The following is a 15,224-nucleotide window of genomic DNA, read 5'->3' as shown; positions in this document are numbered from 1 at the left end:
GATGCCAAGCTGTGCTGTGACATTTTTGTAAGGTCAGGTGTCTGTGGTGTCGGAGAGCCAAACCTTGTTGACAGCAAGCTAACTTAGTAACATTAGGTATTTATAAATTGACATGGCAAACTGCTATTGGTTTAGCACCTAGCCTAGCAAACCTTCCTAGTAACTTGTTATTTTTACAACATGAAGCACTGGTGTGTGAGATAAACAGCGCTGCCACGTGCAGCCTGCTGCTAACAACAACGCGTGATAGCCAGGTTGTTTTGGGTTAGTAAGTGCAGCTCTGTTCAGTGGATGGGTTGTATTGCTGTGATGCATCACTTATTTCAGTAGCCACTGATTTACTAGATCCTGCCCTCAGGTCAAATTATGCCCTAAACTTAAAGCAAGAAGCATCTTACACTGAGAGCAAGAATGAGAGACGTCAAAATGTGCAACAGACGTGGAGTAAAAAGGATTATTTACACCTATCAGATGTAACATTAATACCATCTGCCTAATATTGCCACTGCAACAGATCTCCCCATTTGAGGCATGGGCTGCGTCCCAATTGCATACTACACACTAACAATATAAGGTATATACTTTGTAGACTCAGTACACAAAGTGGGAATTCACAAAACAACTTGGTGTACTTGGTAGAACTGACTTAGGAAGTTTGACTCTCGAGTATAAACTCCCGAGAACGGGAGGACGCTGTACGGGAATTTTGTAATTGGAACAGAAGTGTGGTGTCTAATGCATTCTGGGATATTTGGCTATGCCAAGTCCACACAAGTCCCGTCAACTGATGCATCCTCAAAAAAATGGGTGGAACAAGAACACATCCGGGACTTTTGGCTGAACTAGATGGAACAATACTTAGGATGTGACTGATGAAGTCCACAAGAACACAAGTACAGACAACAACGCAGATTGAGAAGCGGCCAAAATATCAACATACAACATACTACTTGTACTTGGAAGTGCTGAAGTGTTGCTATGCCAATGTGAGTAGCTCCTCCCTTTCTGTTTCCCCTTGCATTGTGGGATAATTCTGTCCATCCTAACCACACTAAAGAAAAACGACTGGTTCTAAGTATGCATCATGGATATTTGAGTATAATCAATGCTGACACTTTTATCTATTCTACATACTACATACACAAATATAAGTTAGTATTACTAATTAATATGCAACTGGGACAGGCCCGTAGACTCCACAAGACCACTGACGGAGTCTTATGGTATCTGGCACCAAGACTTTAACAGCCACAGATCATTTAAGTGTATTATTCCTGTAAGCTGTAAGGTCAGGCCCATGACCTTGTCACTGGTACACGGGTTGTCCTCTTTTGAACCACTTTTGGTAGAAACTAAGTACCAGAAACAAAACCATAAGACCTGTCTAATTCTTTGAAGACAATTTGGCTCAGATCCCTTTTTCCTAGACTGTTCACTTGCTGCCTAATTTATCCCACCCCTTGACAGATGACACTGTAGATGATACCACTGTATGTGGTATTAATGTTATGGCTGATTGTTAAATAAAAATAAACGGTTATATGTATTCTATTTGCAAAATCAGTGAGAGAAAACGTTTTCCTAGTGCTTGAGATGAATGTCAGTGGTCACTAATTTCTTGGTTTGACTTTTTGATGTTTTGGTTCACAAAACATTCAGCTACTCCACCAGATAATTGGCCCGACTTCACGTAAAACGTTAAGGCAGATAGACATTGCTGTAGAAGCACACTGCCATTAATGTAGTCAGCTGAGAGGCTTGATTTGGCTTTCCTTCATGCACCCAGCGGCTTATGGAGCACGATGGTATTGGTTCATTATTCCAGAATATCCATTCATTGCATCACTCTTACAAAAACACACCCCAACAAGTATGACTTATTTATTATCTGTAAGAGGTGGGTAGAGTAGTCTACACCAGTGTGTGAAATATCCTCTTATAATCAGGGGTCTCATGCTGGTTGACTACTCGAGCATTGGTAGGCTGCCAAGTAGCTCACCATAACGACACTAACGCTCAGCGGCTGCAAAACATTTGGTTAACAATTGTCTGTGTGGTTGTTGTTGATAATACTGACATGACATCTACTGACATTATATGCATAATTAGTAGAGTTAGCTAATTATAATTACCAATTTGGCGGCTGGCCGGACTATGTGGGAACTTGCTCCAGTCTGAAACACTATGTAGAACTTCAGCAATAATGGGCGGAGCTAAAGGGCTGAATACAGATTATGCTAAATGTGTAAACAAGCATTACTCAATTACTTAAATACTTTTGAATGAATATCAATTTTAGGTTGCCATGTTTTTCAGTATTAGGAATATACATCTGTGAATAATAAGTCATGAATTATTAAAATGAGTAGAACTGCAGAAGAACTTCTTAGTCCACTCAAGTGTCTCTCAGCAGAGCAACTGAAGCCTGGTAGGCACTATAATATTCTCTTTTAATTCACTCTTGGTCTAAAATAACACAACACCCCACAATGTTGGACATGTGACCAGTCATAAAACAGTAAAGCAAAACACCCTTTATGGACAAAAGTATTTGGACACCAGCTCAGTCATTGTTTCTTCCAAACTCATGGCTATTAAAAAGAGACTGTATCCTGCTTTGGTTGGAATAACAGTTGGGGTCTCTACTGTCCAGGGAAGACTAGATGTTGGAGCATTGCTGTGAGGATCTGATTGCATTCAGCAACAGGAGCATTAGTGAGGTCAATATGTTGAATGATCACCACCCCACCTCATTCTCAACTCCCCAACTTATCCTGGGAGTATTGGATGGAGCCCTCCTCATCATCGCAGAGAACACAGAGCTCCACAGCTCCACAGCTCAATGACAAGGGGCTTTATACCCCTCCAGCCCACACCTGGCAGTAGGCGTGGTGCCAATAGGTTCATGTTTACCTGCTCCAGAGAGTCTTATTCTCTTGGCATTACTTCTCTACAGGGACTAGACAAGCTGTCTGTGTTTACACTGGCACATCTGTGTCAGCAATGGGCGCAACTTAAAGAAGCTGAATGCATCCATTAGCAGGAGTGTCCACAAACATTTGGACATATAGTGAATAGTGTAACAAATCCTATCATCCCTGTCCTCCTTTTCCGCATAGCATATTGTTCGCCTGTAGCTTACACTGAGCTGCATCACCCAAACTCCAGTGTTAAAGTTGTGGGAAGGTTAAAGACACGGACAGACAGAGACAGGCTGTGGTGCTTTTAAAGGCCATTGCGTTAAACCTTAGGTTAGACCAGGTACTTCCAGTGCAATCATGAAAATGGCTTTAATGTTTAATATGATGAGATGTGCGACCCCTCGTGAACCCCCTCGTCGGTTTATCTGAGCCTGCTTTACTCGGGGGGCGTCAAATCTCGTTTCAGACGTGCTGAACATCGTACAAAGGTGCGTGCGTTTAATGCCAGCGACGCTCCAGAAGGGCTCCGTTGAGCTGAAGAGGCTTCCGAGCGAAAGTGAGCGGATGCTGCCTCGGTGCGTCTGGCGTGAATCCGGCTGCACGAGAGAGAGAGAGAGAGAGAGAGAGAGAGAGAGAGAGAGAGCAAGAGAGAGAGAGAGAGAGAGAGAGAGAGAGGAGTGGGTGAGGGAAAAAGAGACCCCCACCGCTGTCTATCATGTGAGCATATTCCGCGGGAAGCCGCTGGACGTGCTGGAGCTGGAGCACCGAGGGAGCCGCTGCTCTCCGTCAGCACAGACCGACAGCATCGCTCAGACGCTCGGCCGCTCTAGCCTAACGGCGCGGTCAGCGAAGACTCCTCTGTCGACACCTTACGTTGATTATCCGGTAAAGCGACACACAGCCGCGCGGTTCAGCCTCTGTTTTTGCATCATTTCTATCCTCTGGTCAATGACAGCCTCTCTTCTTTCCTTATTAGTTACTTTAACAAGCGCATAGACTACTTTCCCGAGGAGCTAACGGCGTGGAAATGACCTGCCTGTAGTTCCCCTCATTTTTCACGGGTAAGTAGATAGCTAAGCTTAACAATTAATACACAATATTATTGTGTTTCTTTACAATAAACTCAGTTCTGTTGAGTTTTCGGTGGCTAGGTACCCTAGTCTGTTTAGCTATCTATGTGCCTTTTATCCGTTTTAACCGTTTAACCGTTTAACCGTTGTGTCGCATGTTTTTAACGGTTTAGGTTTGACTTTCATTTTTTTTGGTTTGTATTTTTATCTCTTTTATAGCCAGGTTTTGTTCATAAGAGTGAAATTTAATACCTGACAGAAATCTAGACGGTTTCTGTTTCTTGAGTCAGAGCTTCACCCTGATCAACAGGTAGCTACGATGATGGAGGTGGTATAGCCTCCTCATCAGCGCCTCATTAGGAGCTTCTTGGGAGAGGCTAGGTCCGTCTAGATGCTTTAAGCTTAATTTGAGGTGCAAAGCCCCCTCTTCGTCATGCCCCCTTACACTGTATTCATTCGTGGAGATTCTGTAGCAGTCGTGAAATGTCACAGGCATAGCCGTGTGTTTTTGTACCCTAGCAAAAAGTTGCCGTGTCTATGGATGACAGCAGACGTTATGGTCGAACCTTAAACCTCAAGGACGTTTAATTGAAAGCCCATGTTTACAGGGTCCTGAATAGCTGTGTTTATATAGTGCATTATAGCTTAAATTAGCCCATGTCTGTCCTACAACTGCAAACCCTTCAAGTTCAGTGCTGTAAGTTTATTTGTTTATTTTCTACTGAAAATAGAAAAAAAGTATTTTAATGCCGCTTCCTCACGATTTCACTCCTTTCTCACTTTCTCCATCCCGCTCTCTGTCCTCTGCTCCCATGTCCTTTCCATCCTCCCCTTGTCCTCTCTCCCATCATCTTCTTCTCATCGCGTCCTCTCTCACTTGCCTCTGCTCTCCTCTCACCCCCTCTCCATGCCCTGTCCTCCCTCGCTCTCGTCTCTCGCCTATTCTCTCTGTTCCTCCTCTGTCCCTGCCTTCTCTCATCCCACTCCCACTTCTGTGTATCCTCCCGCCTTTCTCTCCACTGCGTTCTTTCTCTGCCAATGCTTCTTTTCTCCCTTCAAATCGCTGAATAAATCCTCTCACTCTCTCTCTCTCTCCCTTTCTATCTCTCTCTCTCCCACTCCCACTCTCTTCTACCTCCTCTTTTTGTGTAGATGGTGTCTGAGCTGAAGTCAAGCTGGTTGTGAAGGTGTTTGACCTGCTCCCCTCGCCCCCAGACGGAGTGACCATGGCTGCAGGAGTAGCAGCCTGGCTCCCCTTCGCCCGGGCAGCGGCCATCGGCTGGATGCCCGTGGCAAACCTGCCCATGCCCGTGGCGCCGACTGACAAGAACAAGTGTCAGGACGAGCTCATTATCCTCAATGTCAGTGGCAGGCGCTTCCAGACCTGGAGGAACACCCTGGACCGCTATCCTGACACTCTTCTGGGCAGCTCTGAGAAAGAGTTCTTCTTCAACGAGGAGACGCGAGAGTACTTCTTTGATCGTGACCCGGATGTGTTTCGGAGCATCCTGAACTTCTACCGCACTGGCAAGCTGCACTACCCGCGCTACGAGTGCATCTCTGCCTACGACGAGGAGCTGGCCTTCTTTGGGATCATCCCTGAGATCATCAGCGACTGCTGCTATGAAGAGTACAAGGACCGCAAGCGGGAAAACGCTGAGCGCCTGATGGATGACATGGAAGACAGCAAAGACAGCAAGCTTCCCAACATGACCTTCCGTGAGACCATGTGGCGGGCCTTTGAGAACCCACACACCAGCACCATGGCCCTGGTGTTCTATTATGTGACTGGCTTCTTCATCGCAATCTCAGTCATCACCAACGTGGTAGAGACGGTCCCGTGCGGCTCCACGCCCAACCAGCGGGACATCCCGTGTGGCGAGCGCTACACGGTGGCCTTCTTTTGCATGGACACGGCGTGCGTCATGATCTTCACCGTGGAGTACCTGATGCGGCTGTTTGCCGCGCCCAGCCGCTATCGCTTCATGCGGAGCGTGATGAGCATCATTGATGTGGTGGCCATCCTGCCCTACTACATTGGCCTGGTCATGACCAACAACGAGGATGTGAGTGGCGCCTTCGTCACACTGCGCGTCTTCCGCGTCTTCCGCATCTTCAAGTTCTCGCGCCACTCCCAGGGCCTGCGCATCCTGGGCTACACGCTGAAGAGTTGTGCCTCTGAGCTTGGCTTTCTTCTCTTCTCCCTCACCATGGCCATCATCATCTTCGCCACTGTCATGTTCTACGCTGAGAAAGGCTCTGCCTCCAGTAAGTTCACCAGTATCCCGGCCTCCTTCTGGTACACCATCGTCACCATGACGACACTGGGGTGAGTTGTACATCGCTCTTTCTGACTTGAGGTTTCTGCTTTCTCTTTTTGCAGGATGTTTGGTAGAGTCAGTCCTCCATTGTTAGCATGCTCCCTCGATGGCTTTACTAATCCTCTACTGAATGATTTATTAATTCACTAGACTAGATCAGCAAAACCTGGGTCATTAAGAGGGGGGTCTGGTCTAGAAAGGACTAGTCAAAGTATTGATTATTGTGGTAAGTATCAGCCTCAAGAACGTGTTTTTAAATCAATTATTCTTATCAAGGCAGAATTCCATATTGATTGGTTTTGGTTTGGTCCAGAAAGGGCTTGTCCTGAACATCAGGCCTTTGACTTGTTGTTCTATGAAATACTGGGTGGATAAAGACCGGAAAGGGTGGATCCGAAAAGGCCAGGTGTATGAGGGATTAGTCTGAGTATCAGGACTGAGTACATTTTCCAGTAGTCAACAGCCATACTTTATCAGTCTCTAGCTGCACTGATGGTATGAATGTCCTTGGTACTCAGCTGCCCTTCAGTCTGTTGATTTTATCACTTCTCTTTTATAAGAACATTGATGGAATTTTGGCAGTCGTTTCCTAGCCTAGCACCTCCGTCAGAGCTTAAACCATCTATACTCTTACTTAACTCACTCTGAGACACGGCCGTATCGCCCAGCTGTGAGTTTGTATTTAACTTGTTGCCTTTGGGCTGACTTTATTTATTGTCACTTATCTGCCAATTAATATTTAAAGTGGGGTGAAACAAGCCGAGGGCCATTCTCAAGCACATCTCTCACATTAAGACAAGCAGCAGAACCAACTCAATAGCTCTTTATGGCACAGTATGTTCTGCTTTATGGCCTGTACTTCTGAGTGGCTCAGCACAGAAAATAAAGACAAGGAGAGAGAGACACTCCAAGAATCGCTCAGGAGCATGATTGGTTTTATGAGGGAGTGCTGGATTAATTAAGATTACTGGTTAATGAGTGATTCATTAAGATGACTGGTTCTATGAGTGAGGATGGGAGTCATGACAGATTATTGCTTCCTTTGGAAAACCGAAGCTGTAAAAAGCATAACTGGGTCATTAGCTGCCTGCATATGTGTGTGTGAAGTCGCTGCCTGGGTGTAGTGTCTTTGGTGCGGACGACTATTAGGCAGTTCTGCAGTGTCACAATGAGGAGGTGGTTTAAAATGGAATGGACTCAGGGGTGCTACTGACAGGAGCTCAATGTTTTTTTTTATGTCTTATCTTCCTTTTTACATTGCATGACTCTTACTTTATCGTTTCCTTTTTCATAAGCAGGGGAGGCCTCTTGTTTATGCTGTTGTCTGATTGGCTTTTGTCATCTTGATGAGCCTGGGGACTATGGGAAATCCACACTCATTGTACTCATCTTGTAGTCTCGCAATAGTCTCTGGTGCTTGTTTGTTTTCAGTACTGTGAGCTTAATGTGTTGCACTTCAGTCCATGCCAGCTCCTGAGAACTGGCCCAGTGTGTCTGTTTGTATGTGTGTGTGTGTGTGTGTGTGTGTGAGTGTGTGTGCACGCATGTGTCTCTGCTCATCAATAAAACACACTTTAGGGGTGTGTCGGTGTGACTAACGATGCGCTCCACTGCATCTGCTGACTATTGGAAACCATCCCAAGACTTCCAAGCCCACTGATGTCACATCAACAGCAAAACAGAGCAGCATGTAATGGGTTTGCTTACTGGTTTAATGTGTGTGTGTGTGTGTGTGTGTGTGTGTGTGTGTGTGTGTTTGTGTGTGTAGTAGTAGGGGTGCACTGTATATCTGCTATGTAATTTGCAGGTAAATGGGAAAAGCTGTTATTGTTATTGACCCAGTGTTGGAATTACAGCTGGTAATTACAGCCCTGGCGTCTCATATGTGCTGGTGCACGCATTGACGCATATACAGTCACAAATGGTGGTTCGAATAGGTCTTCACGAAAGATTTCATTGCCTGCCTAGACAGGAATGCCAGTGTAGTATCAGTTAAAGTCATTGGATAAGACTCCTAATGTTACATTCGCCTACCACTGTAAGTCACTCTAGGTAAGAGGCCCTACCAACTCACAATTCTTTCTTAGAATTTCAACCTGTCTTATGCTCATTGCACTGCGTACATGAATTAGTAAGGGTGGGGGAAAAAGTCAATTCTTAGATGCGTCTTCATCTATTGATAATATAATGTTGATGGAATGCAAAAGACAGAACTCAGAAGTGCAGCACCCAGACAGTCTGTGGCGTTTACATAACAGATGGATCAGACAATCAGACGACAACACAAGATGGATAAGCGAGAAATCTGACCAGCACCTTCTGCATTAAAAGCTGGTAAATGGAAGCACTGCGGCTTCTATACGAAAACAAACCCTTGGCAACAAAACGTAGAGTTTCTTACTTGTATTGCCCTTTCTGAGTTGGGTGGAAGCTTTGATATCACTTGCTTGTGCAGCTTGTCCTTTGGTTGGCAGCATGGTTTTTTACCATGGTTTTTTTTTAAGATATTTTACTGACCCACACTTTACAACAAGACCAAAACTGAAGTCATGGAATCAGTGAAGAAAACAGGTAGGATGGATGTAACATGTAATGTATGGACATTCATTGACACCGAAACCTTATGACATTGTAACTGTGCCTTTTATTTATCTTTATTTTCATCATCATTGATGGGTGGCAGTTAGCATAACATGTACTTCAAACAAGAGCAATAAATTAGAGCCACATTGAGGCAGATATGGCTGAGCTGTAAAAGAGTGTAGCACAGAAACGGCAGATCAATAAGAAAGGTATAGTTTTAATCACTGATAACACTCCACTTGCTGCTGAATTGGGTAAATTCCTACGTATGCCGACATGCTAAACCTTGCCTTTCAGTGAGTAGTCAAGTCACCCACAGTTTCAAGGCATTTTCCACCGCAGCCCCCCTGTAAAATCTTCCAGACTTGCCACATCACTTAAATTTTTTAGTAATAAAATATACTGGAGATAAAGTCATTATGTATTGTTACAAATACTTAGAAATACCAGGTAGGGTCACACAGTGAGAAAACAGAAATCTTGTACAAAAAAAATGTATCACTAGCTATTTCATCATTGCATCACAGCCCTCTGAATGGTAATCAAATCAACTCATAAGGGTTCCTTGAGATTTCTACCTCTATGTATTAGAGTATGTTGAATTCTCTATAAATTAGAGTGTTTAACTGTTGTTGTTTTTAAAGACTAAAAAGTAAAACTATTGGTTTGGTATCCACAAGTATCTACAATATCAGTAATCTCCCCTCAAATCATCTAAGGCCTGCCTAATGAAGCAACTCCAGGGTTGGAGTTAGCTGGCTAAGCAAGAAATCCTGCTTTGGATAACATGCCCCAGGAGCAGGTCTCTGAAGTTGGGTGTCAGCAAAGGGTACATTATCCTTTCACACATGCCGATTAAAAGTCTACAACTTCAAGAAAATAGAGAATATCACTTGAGTTATTTTTTGTAAGATCATTTTATAAAAGCAGGCATGGGTGTAAAGAGGGTAGGGGTGCACAGTAATATCAGTATTAGCAGATACTTAGAAAATATTTCAGTTATTATTCCAACAAAATGCAGAATGGTTAGGCCATTAGCTGGGCTAGTGTACTGGACGAGTGTTATGCAGATAGTGTGTGCTGGACAGCTCTAGGGGCCTTAAGTTATAGGTTTGATCTGGTCTCTAAGTGTTTGACCTGTTTTCCCCTTCCACTCAAAAACGAAAAGGTGAACTGACCATGCAAAATTTCCCCAAGGTGTGAACTGGTGCCTGTTGGGTACCCTGCGATGGACCGGAGCCCCGGTTCAGGGGGTATTCCTTGTGCCCAGGGGAAATTCCTTGTGCCCAGTGTTTCTGGGTAGGCTTTGGACCCTCTGTGACCCAGAATTTCTATATTGGGGCATTCTAAGAAAAACATAACCTGAGAACAAATGAGTTATGTTACAACTATGGGTCAGCGGGTATAATATTCACAGGGGAGCACAGGGGAGAACATCATCATCCAAAGAGATAAAAAAAAATCAGTCTTTATCAGTCTGGACTACTTTTATTTTAGAGAGGGAAACACCGTCCAAGCACAGGATCCTTTACAAATTTGGGGATCATCATCAAATAATGTTCACCACCCAAACATTTCTGTATCTTTTTAGGTATTGTGACAAAACATCATCCATAAAGCAAACATGAACAGTCACATAACATAAATACCACAACACCTTATGTGGGTTTGCAGGCCTTGCTCACCTCTGGTATGTGTATTCTCCGTACTCAGACGGCAAGATGCTGGCCAGAAGAACACTGTTGCCTACGCAGAACACAGAGTACCTGGATGATCTTCACAAGCTCTGGAGCACTGTTCTTCAGTCAGATGATTCAGAAGTCAACGTTACGAGAGACCAGTTCTCTTTTACAAGATTATAAATTGAAACAGTTTGTTCAGCAGTAAGGCCTGAGCGGGTGCTCACTGCTCGTCCAGTACAAGACGTTTTGTGGATCATTTTGATTGTTGTAAACGCACTGCCAAGATCTTTTGCTAGCAGCAGAAATCAACATACCTCCCACATCATGTTTTGATGTGCTAGATGCATACATATTTATATTGTTTATCGTTAACAAATTATTTGTGTTTTCTAATTTAGGCTGTGTTTATGTTCTGTTCCAAGCATCTTCAGGCGGTCAGGCTTTCAGAATGACATTAATCAGAATGGCCATTCTCTCATTGTTCTTCAGATTAGGGGTATTTAGCTAACTGGTAATAAAGTAACATAAATGTTTAATTTTTTTTTTCCTACTCAATTACCCTACCCACTTTTTAGTACTTTCCCCAGCACGTGTAATGATTATGACTCTTTTCTAACTGCGGCCAATGCAATGCCACTGGGCAACCAAAGCACTTAAAGTGATGTGGGGGAAGAGAAAGAGCCATCTACCCACCAGAACAGTGCAAGGCCATTTGTGCTCTCTCCAGTTCTGGCTGCCGATGGCAGGCAACATGACTCAAAATTCAAACCAGTGGTATTTAGGTCATAGTGGCAGCACTGCTGGACCCTTCTGATGGTTAATCATGAATTAACCATCATTTAATAAACATTTTAATTTTTTAAAACATATTTTTCACAAATAAAAATGACAAAAAAAAAGGTTGAATTAAAGTAAAAGTTTTTTAATATTAGAAATATTCTGAATGGCTCATTTGCATACTCTTGGGCGGTCATGAAATGAATGAGTGGATCTGGTGGACCTTTCATATTTGATCTGTCCTCAGAACTGCTTGAGGGGCAGTGGTGGCTCAGCGGTTAGAGCGCTGGGATATCGATAACAGGGTTGTGGGTTCGATTCCCGGGCTCGGCAAGCTGCCACTGTTGGGCCCTTGAGCAAGGCCCTTTACCCTCTCTGCTCCCCGTGAACTCACTGCCCCTAACACATGTGTGTGTGAGTTCACTACCAGATGGGTTAAATGCAGAGGACACATTTCGCTGTACAGTGACAAATACATGCACCTTTACCTTTTTTGTTGCTTCACAGATAAAATATAACATTTTTCATAGCATGTGAAAGTTGACATTTTCCCCCTACAGTTGTGGAGTGTAACGATTAGAAATTGGATTTTGATCTCCCCCTAATGGACAGCTAGAAACATTCAGTTCAGGTACAGAACTGGCATAGGAAGTGAAAGGTGTCATGTAGACTGAGGAGGTGGAGTAAAATAGGTAGAGTAGAGAATTCTACACTAATATGACATTGTGTAATATGGTTCCAAAGTTCCATAGTGCAATAGCAGTGGAGTGGCAATGGTAGAGATGCTATTCTCTGTATTACCGTCAGTGTACCATCAGCATGATTCTGAAGCCCTTATTGTAAGGCTAAAATGCTAATAATGGTGCTTAAACCAAGGCTGTTTGAGTTTGTGTTTGTGTGCACTTATCTGTGCAAAATCATTTATAATGCGTGTGTGTTTGTGTGTGTGAGTGATGCTCCTTTTTCAAGGTGTGAAGAGTGCCTCTGTCACAGACATGAGATTGTCTGCTCTCTCTCTCTCTCTCTCTCTCTCTCTCTCTCTCTCTCTCTCTCTCTCTCTGCCTCTTTCTCTGTATTTTAAACATGGAGCGAGCCCTAATGCCAAGACGAAACACAGAGCCCTGACCTCCAACAAGTGAGCACTAAATTAAACATGCGCTGGTGTAAACGATACAGGAGAGCAAAAGAAAACAGAGAGGGAGAGGAAACGTACTGCAGAGATACCTAATATAGCAGCTGGGACATAATGCTGTATGACATGCGGATTCCTTGATCCGCTGTTGTTTTCTCTTATTGTCTTTCATTGAATTATGCAAGGAACAACATCTCACACTGGTAATCTATACAGGCAGAAAGAAGGAGAGCGAGATTGCCCTTTCAATCACAGTTGAAAATCCCCAGGCCTTTTGAGTGCTGGCGGCAGATGTTTCGTGACAATCGCACGTTATAAAATGATAAAAACGCACTGCCTCTCACTTTATTACATGTTGCGCAACAGCGACGTGGCCTCAGCTGCGGCCTGGCGTATCTGGAGCCCAGCTTTGCGTGGTGCGTGAACGGGATGTCTGTTTCGACCCTGCTACGACCCCGCCCTCCTCTTTCAGCCCTGCTCAGCAGATTGCGCCTTCAGAGGGATTTTCGCTGAATTTTTGGTCGTTAACAAAATTGCTGCTGACCTTTGGATGGACAGGAGCTTGTCGGAGTTGTTATGATGTCTGCGAGCAGCACAGTTTCATGTTGTGTGCCAAAACGGGGGGATTTGTGACTGGACATTGTGAGCTAAGAGAGAGAGAGAGAGAGAGAGAGAGAGAGAGAGAGAGAGAGAGAAGAAGAAGACAGAGAAAGTGAGTGTGAGAGAGAGAGGTATTGTTTTTTCTTTCTGTTGGTAATGAGATGGGCCTGACCTTTAGGCAGAGCTCCACATCCCCAATAACCTTTAAAGAAAAAACACAAATCTCTCCTCTGAGCTTCAGCAATCCCGCAAATGCTAGAGAGAGGGAGACTCAATAACCCTTTACCTCCCCCCCCCCTTTCCATCTCTTGTTCTCTCTCCTATATGATGGGGTGGAGCACTTTCCTGCCATGCCTTTTGTCAGGAACTGTCTGATAGGTTACAAGTTTGTGTGCGGCTCAATTGCATGCGTGAATCCAGCACTGCTGTTGACCAGAGGGACTGATGAGAAGGATGAAAGGCAGTCGATGGGATAAGGATGAGAGGCAAAGGCATGAAAGAGCTGGCTGGATGAAGGACAGAGATAAGGGCATGAACACAGCGGATGGACGGATGAGGGAAAGGTGTTATTTCAGGACGGAAGTAGTGTGATTACCACAGCAGAGAGGTGTCAAACACAAGGAGGGTTCTTCATGTGTGTAGGTGTGTGTGTGTGTGTGTGTGTTAAATTGATTGAGTGAGCCAGCCTCCTTGAGGTAAAGGTGCAGGTTTGACCTCTTGACTCTTGACATGAGATAAGCACACAGAATTGGATTGACAATCGATCGACAAATTCTACTTGTTGGTTTGTGGTCAGTCTCCTGCCCATATTGATGCTAATGGAATAGAAAAAACACACTGCGTGCTTTCTTGATCTATGCGCTTATTTTATAGACATCTATTTCAATTATCAGTTCTATGGTTTGGACCATAATCACCCAGGCTTCATGCGCACATTTGCACATGCACATGCACATATTTGTATATTATTGTATTTACTGTCTCATGTTTTGTCTATTGTCCTTGTATGTCCTACCTATTATACACCAGAGATTTAGCCTAACAGTGTTTCGTTGTACTGTACAAGCCTGTATTAGTATAATGACAATAAAGTAAATTAATTTAAGTCTATGGATAATTATAATTTTGTGCAGTTGTTCAAATATTCACCTCACTTTGGTCCTGTAAATGGAAGTTTCTCTCCATCTCTTTTCACCTATTCCTCCCTTTTTCTGTCAGTAGACGTCTTCAGTCTCTTTTACATTCACTTTCTCCCTCACACTCTATTTGTGTGAGTCTATGTATGCATGTCAGTTCCTGCACTTCTCTCACTCACTCCATCTGTCTTACCATGACAGGCAGTGCTCCTATCCCATAATACTCCATCACATCTATGAAACTACACACATGCAGGCACTTTTACTCAATAAAACGACACTGCGACATGGATAAAGACACATGCAGGCTGCTGCTGTGCAGAGAACTGGACGCCACTGTGGTGAAGGTTCCACCAAAGGCAAACTCACATGTTGATGAGTTCTCCTCAGTGTTTCTTAATGAGTAGATGTGCAGGAATACCGATAATAAATCATAATAAAATCAATAATTGTTCAAAGAAAATGAATTTAGAGTGTTAAGTGGGAATCAGTGATCACTTTGCACTATGATCGGTTGCTAAAACATCGCAGATCAGGTAATATTGGAACACCAGGCATAGTAATTATTTTTATGAAACAAAAAAAAAGAAACCATGAACTTTCCCAAAGCAGAGTAGCTCCAAAAGCTAAACTACATAGGGTGTATTAATTGATGGACAAGACAGAACCAGCAGGCTGCAGGGCCCATGTTTATGACAAAGATAGATTTTCCTTGATGTGCCCCTCTGCACTTTTTACACAGCCCCCCCTCCCCTTTTTGCAATGACACCTTAAAATTAAAATCTGCAATTCATAGATATCTCCAGGTGCTATGTATCTTTTTTGGTCTTTTTGACTCCAGCATTTGTTTCTCAGCTTTCTCTGATAAGATGTTCCTGTAAACATCTTCTGACCTGATGTCTTTTCTGCTACACGCACACTCTCTCTCTCTCTCCAACCATTTACCCCAGATAAAATGGGAAGCATTTTTTTGCACAAAGCATTTGCACTAATAACTTTACT

The 15,224-nt window shown here is 43.8% G+C and overlaps 1 protein-coding gene across 3 annotated transcripts in view; it reads left to right on the top strand.

Annotated features, from left to right (window-relative positions):
• The first annotated feature begins 3,551 nt into the window (after positions 1-3,551).
• The window catches only part of kcnd3 (potassium voltage-gated channel, Shal-related subfamily, member 3), a 151,733-nt gene continuing 140,060 nt past the window's right edge, over positions 3,552-15,224 (top strand). The window contains exons 1-3 of one of the 3 annotated variants that reach the window (XM_072681616.1): positions 3,552-3,806; positions 3,898-3,982; positions 5,144-6,320. In XM_072681616.1, the coding sequence (XP_072537717.1) occupies positions 5,218-6,320 (1,103 nt within the window). In that variant the 5' untranslated portion in view covers positions 3,552-3,806; positions 3,898-3,982; positions 5,144-5,217. Of the gene's footprint in view, positions 3,807-3,897; positions 3,983-4,615; positions 4,689-5,143; positions 6,321-15,224 lie in introns of those variants that run through there. The other 2 variants (XM_072681618.1, XM_072681619.1) reach the window with 2 other exon arrangements.

The sequence above is a fragment of the Salminus brasiliensis genome, chromosome 6 (genome assembly GCF_030463535.1).
Source record: "Salminus brasiliensis chromosome 6, fSalBra1.hap2, whole genome shotgun sequence".
In the NCBI taxonomy this organism is placed as follows: Eukaryota; Metazoa; Chordata; class Actinopteri; order Characiformes; family Bryconidae; genus Salminus; species Salminus brasiliensis.
Note: the sequence above shows the minus strand (reverse complement) of the source record. Positions and strands in the feature narration are given on the sequence as shown.